Source organism: Balaenoptera ricei, chromosome 17 (genome assembly GCF_028023285.1).
Source record: "Balaenoptera ricei isolate mBalRic1 chromosome 17, mBalRic1.hap2, whole genome shotgun sequence".
Lineage (NCBI taxonomy): Eukaryota > Metazoa > Chordata > Mammalia > Artiodactyla > Balaenopteridae > Balaenoptera > Balaenoptera ricei.
Genome location: NC_082655.1, coordinates 80,579,366 through 80,587,605, shown reverse-complemented (window position 1 = coordinate 80,587,605; position 8,240 = coordinate 80,579,366). Strand labels below are relative to the sequence as shown.

The window sequence follows — 8,240 nt, the reverse complement described above, 5'->3', positions numbered from 1 at the left end:
CAGTAACAGTAATAACAGTGGAAAACATCAAGCCTGCGAGCGCCATCGCATTCGGTCTACACACCCAGGAGGCTAAGAAAAATAAACACTTCGTTACAGCACAGAAATCAAGCCCATTTACACAGAGGCACGTAGCACACCCGGGGTGTGTGCACAGCAAAAAGGCAGTTTAGCTGGTTGTCTATACCTTTTTCTTAAAAAAAATAAATATAAAAAAACTTTTGAAACAATGCTTAACTACTTTACAATCCCTGAAATAGACATTGCCTTTCCTATAGCAACTACTAAACTCTGATCCACCCAGAAATGCGAGATTGTGGGCTCAATTTCGTGTCTGTGAGTGTGTCTGTCTGTGGGTTGCGAGTGTGTGTGCTTTGTAGCACTTGTCGTTCTGCAGAAAGACTTCTGGCAAATTGAAAGCTGGCTGGCTGCCTAAGGAGGCTGAGACAATGTCGCCAGTGTTTGAAGCAATGACTCGGATCTGGGTACCATTTTTGCATGTGTGATTATATTCTCCATTTCTTCCCAGTCAACCCAGTAAGATAAATGCTATTTCAGGGGATATGGTATCTACACAGTTTTCCATTTGGATGCGTTTACATTTGCTAAGTACAAATCTACATCAATATTGTCCCTTGTATATTGTGCCAACGTGTGGCAGGAAAGCCTGGCTGGTCACATCAAGTCTTATTTCTCATCTCAGGGTCAGAGCTGCCAACTATCTGGTGTGACTTGAAAAACAAATGGACAGACCTGCATCACTAAAAAAGCTTGTTTCATTTCAAATAAATAATTCACATGAATTGAAACCGTACAGCCAAGTCGAATACTTTGCTGATTGCTATATTTAATTATTGCTAACAAATTCGGAACAGGCTGTTTTCCAGTCTACTGTGCTTCTGTGAGGGCGCACATCCCACGAGTGGGTACCTTTTATCTTGCTGTCCCTTCTGCGCATGTTACCTAAGCCTGTTTATAAACACAAAGCCAGTGAAGGTGGTACGGGGGGTTGGGGTAGAACTGTGCAATAAAAATCAAACTGGACCACAGTGCAGTCCTTAGACAAGGATTTCCTTCATTCTTTTTTGTCTTCTCCTTTAAACCCAGCAAGATACGTGATTTGAGAATAGCATTTCTATTTAAATTCTATTGGAAAATAAATTAATAAACACACTTGTAAAAATATGGCAGACTTCAAAATGCAATTAAAAGATAAAAAAACTCTTTGATTAGAAATAAATAAAATATAAAAATGTCACGTTTATTTTACATATACTGTACAAAAAAAACCCAAAAGAGTGCAATGAAGAAATAAAAGAAAAGCATATGAAAATAAATAAGATCTAATATTTGACTGCATTGCTTTTCATCCAAAGAGTCTATCATAGTTTTTCTTTCCTTTTCACGTTAGCTGGGGGGAAAGAATTAGTGCAATGTTGCAATTGTAGATACAGTAGGGCACCTGCCTGCCTTAGCGGCCGGGGGGGGGGGGCGCCCTCCAGATCTGTACACGCGGCTGCTGGCGGCGAGTCCCGCGGCCCGTGGCGCTGGGCTCCTACACGTGGATACCCCTCACCGCCTGCGTGATGCTCTCCAGCAGAGCCTTGCATTCGGGCGAATAGCCCCGCTCCAGATCGCTGTACATGTCCGTGAGCGTGTTGACGTACGCTTCGAAATTCTGCTCGCTGATGGGCCCCTGAAGGAGGACAGAACACATGGCATCAGGCACGTGACCCAGGCTGCCGGGAAAAGGGGAGTAAGTCCACGGGGGGCACCGGGAGGGACGCAGGGAGGCAGGCGGCTGCTGGCTCTTCACTCAGTTGATGGGGTGAGCGCGACCGCCCGCAGTTTGGGGTCAGCTTGGAGCCACACCAGGTGGAGGGCTCGCCGCCGGGCTGGGCCCTTCCCAGCTGCACCCTTCTCCCGAGAGGGGCTCTCGGCCTCCCTCACAGGCACGTGCTCAGCACGGAGACCTCGTCTGCAGAAGGGGGGTGTGGGCCAGGCCGGAGGAGGGCTTTGCTCGCCCAGAAGCTTCCCCTGGCAGCCCTGGGCCGGGGTTTCAGGGCTGTGAGGCGGGACGAGGTGCCCCCAGCTGTCTGGCGGGAACCGTCCTCTTTCATCCTCAGACTCCTTTGTCCATTTCCCCCTCGAGGTCAGGGCTGGGCTCTTCCCCTGTCTTTCCAGGTGGAACACGGGATTCACAGGGTCCGGTCTGTTCACCTCGTCCTCTTCGCTTGCGTGTGGCCCCTCCTGTCCCTAACGTGGTGGCTCAAACCGAGCAGCCCTCGCGACGTGGCAACTGCCCGAGTGGAAGGAACGAGCGGCCGGGGGACTGCCGCTCCGCCACTTCTTGGGCCCGCATTTCCCAGCTTTTCGGAAACGTGCCTTACCTACTGCACAAGAGGCCTGGAAGAAGGGGCTTGTGAAAGGTCTCAGTGCAAAGGAATAAAGGGCGTTACTGTGATTGCTGCTGCTGAAGAGCTCGGCTTTCTCAGCGTGAAGCTGATCTCATTCTGCCCGGCCAAGCACTGACTCCACCAGCTGCCTGACACTGCTTTCCGTTCCCTTGTCGTTTCTGCCTTTGCCGTGTCCCGAGTTTCTAGCTGGACGAGGACCCGGATGGCAGAGTGATAAAGGCCACCTCGCTTGTGAGTGATAAAGGCCACCTCGCTTGTGCTGGCTTTGGAACCTCCATCAAATTGCGTAAGGCTCAGAGCCTCCATTCCCTCCGCCATAAGATGGGAGACCAGTGCTCGAAATAAATTGTGAACATTTAGTGGGACCTGCCCCCAAATCACCGCGAGAGTGCCTTGTATGTAACTATACAAAGTACAACTTATCTTGCACGGTAACAGTGATTTTTATGGCACCACTGAAGAAAGAAATATTACAGAATACAAATTTGAAGTATGAGTTAGAGAAATGTTAAGAAATAATATGACAATAATATTCAATAATTACGTTAATACTGGCCATAAAGTAATCATTTATTTTCCTTTGGGTTCTTTTTTATTACATTATTGATTCTTTAAAAAAAATATTGGTTTTTTTTCTTATTGTCAGGTGACATATCTGGAATTGGTGAAGATGAGGGCTCCATGCTGGGAAGTTGGACAAATTGAGAGATTTCTTGCTTTCAGGAAAACCAATCTTATTTCTTTATTAAATTGCTGCTTTTTCAAACCCTTCTGTATATAAAATTTGCAGCTTTAGAAAACTTGTTCTAAACATGCCTGTACTGAGGAAATGAAAAGCATTTAACAATGCAGCCCTCTTCCAAGTGTTTATTATATTTATGAAAATGTAAAGGAAACCAATTTTCTATGAATTTTAAATAGTTGCAATGCCTCAAGCATATGTTTAGGTTTTGGAAATAGGATGCCTTGCTCACTCTTGTGCTTTTTATTCTATATGAGGAGAACTTAAGTATGTTCTTCACACTTAGGTAAAGACGCAGACGTAGAGAATGGACTTGAGGACACGGGGAGGGGGAAGGGTAAGCTGGGACGAAGCGAGAGAGTGGCATGGACATATATACACTACCAAATGTAAAATAGATAGCTAGTGGGAAGCAGCCGCGTAGCACAGGGAGATCAGCTCGGTGCTTTGTGACCACCTAGAGGGGTGGGATAGGGAGGGTGGGAGGGAGCTGCAAGAGGGAGGAGATATGGGGATATATGTATACGTATAACTGATTCACTTTGTTATGCAGCAGAAACTAACACACCATTGTAAAGCCATTATACTCCAATAAAGATGTTAAAAAAAAAAAAGAAAGAAAGCATGGGTCTCAGATTGTGTAAGCCACGTTAGCAAGCTTTCCATCTGGAAACAAATTCTGAGAGCGGGAACTTTGGCATCCAATTTTCATTTACATTATAAACCTAGTTTCAAATAAACCCTCCTCATCTTTGAATGACTCCTGCGGTATCAGAAGCCCTTGGTCGTGACATAGGGTAAACATAAATACCCATCACGTTCCCAGGGATGAAGTGTGGGCGGCTTGTCCCCTCGGAGCCCTGGGTGACGGCTCGCCAGCAAGGGGAGCCCTGGGACGGAGCCGCGCGGCCTCGGACTCACCACCTGTGGGAGCTGGATGTCTGCGAGGCTGGAAATGAGGGCTTGGCTCAGGCCCGCCAGGTCCTTCAGCAGGCTCTCGTTGCTCTGTTCTATCAGCTTGTTTTCCTCCTCTATCGTCTTTAAGTTGCTCTCCATAGACGTGATCTGAAATGGAAAGAACGTGGGAACGTGGGAAGCAGAGTTTGGAAGGGCCGGGCTTCAGCGGAGTCCGGTGCTGACCAGGCATGGCCATGGTCCTCACAAAGCAGCAGCCCTGCCGCCCCCCATCGCTCTGAGGGCTGGAACCACGGTCCCAAGCGCGTCTCTCTTCAGCCCAGATTCTCCCCGGCTGCAGATCCACACCTCCACGTGGCTGTAAGGTGGACTTCAAGGGCAAACCTTCGCTATTTCCCCAAACCTGCCGCCCGCGCAGCCCCCTACTTCCCAGCTGACGGCCGCTTGCTCGCTGTGCAGGCCTGGGCGGCGTCCCTGACGGCACTTCCTCTCGCCCTTCACGTCCACTGGGCTCCCCCTGCAGAGGCCCAGGATGGAGACGGCGCCCACCTGCACCGCTGCTCCCCAGGTCCAGCCACCGTGGGGACTGGGACCCCCTCTCAGGGGCGGCCCCGCACCCGGCTGGGCACCACCCAATCTCTTGCTGACCCGTCTTCACCCCACCTACCCACGCGGGTCTCTTCAAATGTCAGGCAGATCGTAGGTCAAACATGATCACGTTAACCCTCGGCTCTAAACCCCGTAACGGTTCTGCGTTCATTCAGAATAAAAACCAACGTCTTAAAAAGAGCCTGGGAAGCCCTGTGTGTCCCCTGGGGACTCACCTCCTATAACCCCCAGCTCACTGACCTGTAGCCACACTCACTCTCCTATTTCTCAAGACGCTGGCCCTTCTCAAGGGTTAGGGGTTTTGCATTGGCTGTTTCTACTGTTGGAAACACTCCTCCCCCTTCCTGTTTGGCTAATGCCCTCAGCTCCTCAAGTCTTGCCAAATGTTTCCTTCTTCCTGTGGCTAAGCCCGGCTCTCCTCTCTGCCTCGAACCCTGGCTGTTTCTCCCCATGCCCTCCCCTCGTGCGATGCAATTTATCGCTTATGGTTTTTTGTTACTGTTTACCTCCCCTTCTAGACTGTAAGCTCCATGAGGGCAAAGGCCTTTGCTTTCTTCACTAATGGTTCTCAAGACACGTTCTCATGATTGGGAAAACCACGCATGATGCTCTCTTTGTAGCCTGGATTGCTATTAATGGAAGATTACGACACTGGTCACGCAGAAACCTGCTTTTCAGGGGGACTAAAAGCTTCTGTCTTAGGCCCCTGTGAGTGAAGACTTCTGAGTGTCAGTGACCTCGGTGGCCCAAACCCCACGTCTCAGGAAAGGAGAAAAGGGAGAAAGACACTTCAACTTAACTTTGTCTCATTCTTTTCCTTCTGATTTATTGCAACAGAGTTATTATGAATGTTTTTAAAAATCCTGGACTGGGGAGTTCCCTGGTGGTCCAGTGGTTAGGACTCGGCACTCTCATTGCTGGGGCCCGGGTTCGATCTCTGGTCGGGGAGCTAAGATCCCGCAAGCCTTGGGGCATGGCCAAAAAACAAACAAACAAACAAACAAAGACAAAAACGAATCCTGGACTTAACTTTTAATTTCCCTGTGGGTAAATTTAATCAGGGGCTGGGGCAGACATGACCCAGGAGAATGCAGAATTGAGAAATTGTTTGACTTTTCAATAAAGAATGTCAGGAAAATCTGGGAAAAGATCCATTTCTATCAAAGACTGACTCATTCAGAGGTGTTCTAGAAAAATTAAAAAGTTGCACTGTTTTACTTGAATTTCCAATAAAACTAAGGCCTCCCATATCTTCTCATGACGGTTTTTCTAAAGCACCACATACTCTAGAGGCTCTGCAATTATAGGATGATCATCTTACTTGCTGATAAAGCCTTTGGTGCACCAAAGGCAAAAATGTGAGCAGTTTGGCCTACAGCTTCCAAACCAGTGATCGCCCAGGGTGATCCATGTATTCAAGCCTTCACAAGGATCGTGTACAGGAGACACACTCTGTGTTCATTGCAAAAGATCCGTATGTTTTTTGTTTTTCTTAAAATTTATTTTATTTTATTTATTTATTTTTGGCTGCGTTGGGTCTTCGTTGCTGCGTGTGGGCTTTCTCTAGTTGCAGCGAGCAGGGGCTACTCTTCGTTGTGGTGCGTGGGCTTCTCATTGTGGTGGCTTCTCTTGTTGCAGAACACGGGCTCTAGGCATGAGGGCTTCAGTAGTTGTGGCACGTGGGCTCAGTAGTTGTGGTGCACAGGCTTAGTTGCTCCGCGGCATGTGGGATCTTCCCAGACCAGGGCTCGAACCCGTGTCCCCTGCATTGGCAGGCGGATTATTAACCACTGCGCCACCAGGGAAGTCCGATAAGTTTGTTTCTTATCATAGGGTTTAATAGTTCAATGTGTTCCCTCCATTTAGGATTATGATTGCCTAAAGATAACTCATTGCTCTCCTTCCTTCTCCTTTCCTCCATCCCTTCCCCCACTCCTTCCTTCCTTCCTCCCTTCCTTCTTCCTTTTTTTTTTACCTGCGTCTGGAGTTTCATCATATCTGCTTCAATTTTAAGGTTGGACTCATTGAGTTCCTTTATTTCTTCATCCAAATGCCTGATTTCTTCATCACTCTCTATACCTGTAAAAAGTCAGACTCTTTTAGTTCAAACAGAAAATAAGAGACTGAGACAAATCTGAGCCCTTTTACATTGAATTTGTGGTTTGCTAAGTGAAAATGAGACTTTAATTTGAAACGTTGAATTTTTACCCATATCCAAGATTCTAAAAAAGTGGGTTCAAAGAGTTGCAGGATTTACTTCCTTAGTAAGAAATGCCCCAGCGTTTAATGTAGGTCTGCTGTGTTCCGGGTCTGCTGCTGGACAGGTTCACAAGTAACTTCTCCTTTGAACTTGGCTGGGCCCTGTGGGGCAGGTGTCATCACCCTTCCTTCCCCCCACAAAGGCCAGAACTTCACAGAGGCTAAAGGAGGCCACCGTGACCCCCGACGGGGCCGCATCACCTGCCCCGGGGCCAAAGAAAGGGGCAGAGCCTGCCTGAGATCCAAAGCCCGGGCATTCTCTCCTGTACGATGCTACCAGGACAGGAAGACTTGGAATGTGCTGATTAACGACCAAACGCATGGGATCTCATGAGCCATTATCAGAGGCGGAGGGGGTCCCGGCAGGTGGGCTCGAGCCCAGGGACACACAGCTTGGCTTCTCCTTGGAATAGGATCAGGAGCAAATGCCGTCGGGGGAGAGTGTGGCTTTGGAGTCTGAATGCTGCCTGGCTCTTGTTCCCGAACTTGGGTCACTTACTTCACGTCCTTGTGCTTCAGTAAAACATGGTGAGAATTAACGCAATAAAACATAAAGTGTTGAACATACAACAGGTTCTCAATGCATGGGAGTTATTTTCCCATCATTCTTTTATAGAAGGGATATGAATACATTCTAAAGATTTTAAAAAGCTGGGAATAGTAGCTCATATTCAGGACGCCAGAAGCAGGATTTAAGGCCATTTCAACAGTCCAGAATGATGACTCTAAACCAAGAGATGACAATTCAGCGGGAGAAATGTGAATGCCAGCATTTAGATTTAATGAGACCAACGCATGGGAGCAGGATGGGGAGAACGGACAATCTGTGTGAAACAGCTCTAGGCTCTGGTGCTTTCCTGGGTCACTGCTCTGGAACACAGTTCATCACCTACTGAAGGTGGACCTCACATGCTCCATGGCCCAGCAACTCCGTTCCTAGGCACACACCTGAGACAAACCTACAATAGCAGGATGTGTAAGATGCATGTGGTATATTCTTCATGGAAGCACAACGTGGAAACAAGCCACTTGTTTTAAGAGTCACGCACGGATTTAAAAGATGGAGTGATGCTTTCAGAGAAATAAAGTAGCAACAGGTCACAGTCTCTGGCTTGGTTCTACCCATGTGCTAAAGATGCCATCAGATAAAATCCCCAAAGCAAAGTAATTGTTCTGCCTTTGTTTCCCGGATGCGTCAGGATGATCTTCGAAGGAAACAACACACGCCTGACATAGTGCTGGTGAGAACTCAAGAAAAGTACTCAAGAATCAGAGGGACACAGGAAGAGCCAATATAG

At 47.9% G+C, this 8,240-nt stretch overlaps 1 protein-coding gene across 1 annotated transcript in view; it reads right to left on the bottom strand.

The window, feature by feature from the left end:
* Positions 1 to 1,555: 1,555 nt before the first annotated feature.
* ST18 (ST18 C2H2C-type zinc finger transcription factor) overlaps positions 1,556 to 8,240 on the bottom strand; it is a 63,934-nt gene continuing 57,249 nt past the window's right edge. Inside the window, exons 18-20 of the mRNA XM_059901733.1 lie at positions 6,659 to 6,762; positions 4,081 to 4,224; positions 1,556 to 1,696 (exon numbers count right to left, since the gene is read on the bottom strand). Coding sequence (XP_059757716.1) covers positions 1,556 to 1,696; positions 4,081 to 4,224; positions 6,659 to 6,762 — 389 coding nt within the window. The remainder of the gene's footprint in view (positions 1,697 to 4,080; positions 4,225 to 6,658; positions 6,763 to 8,240) is intronic.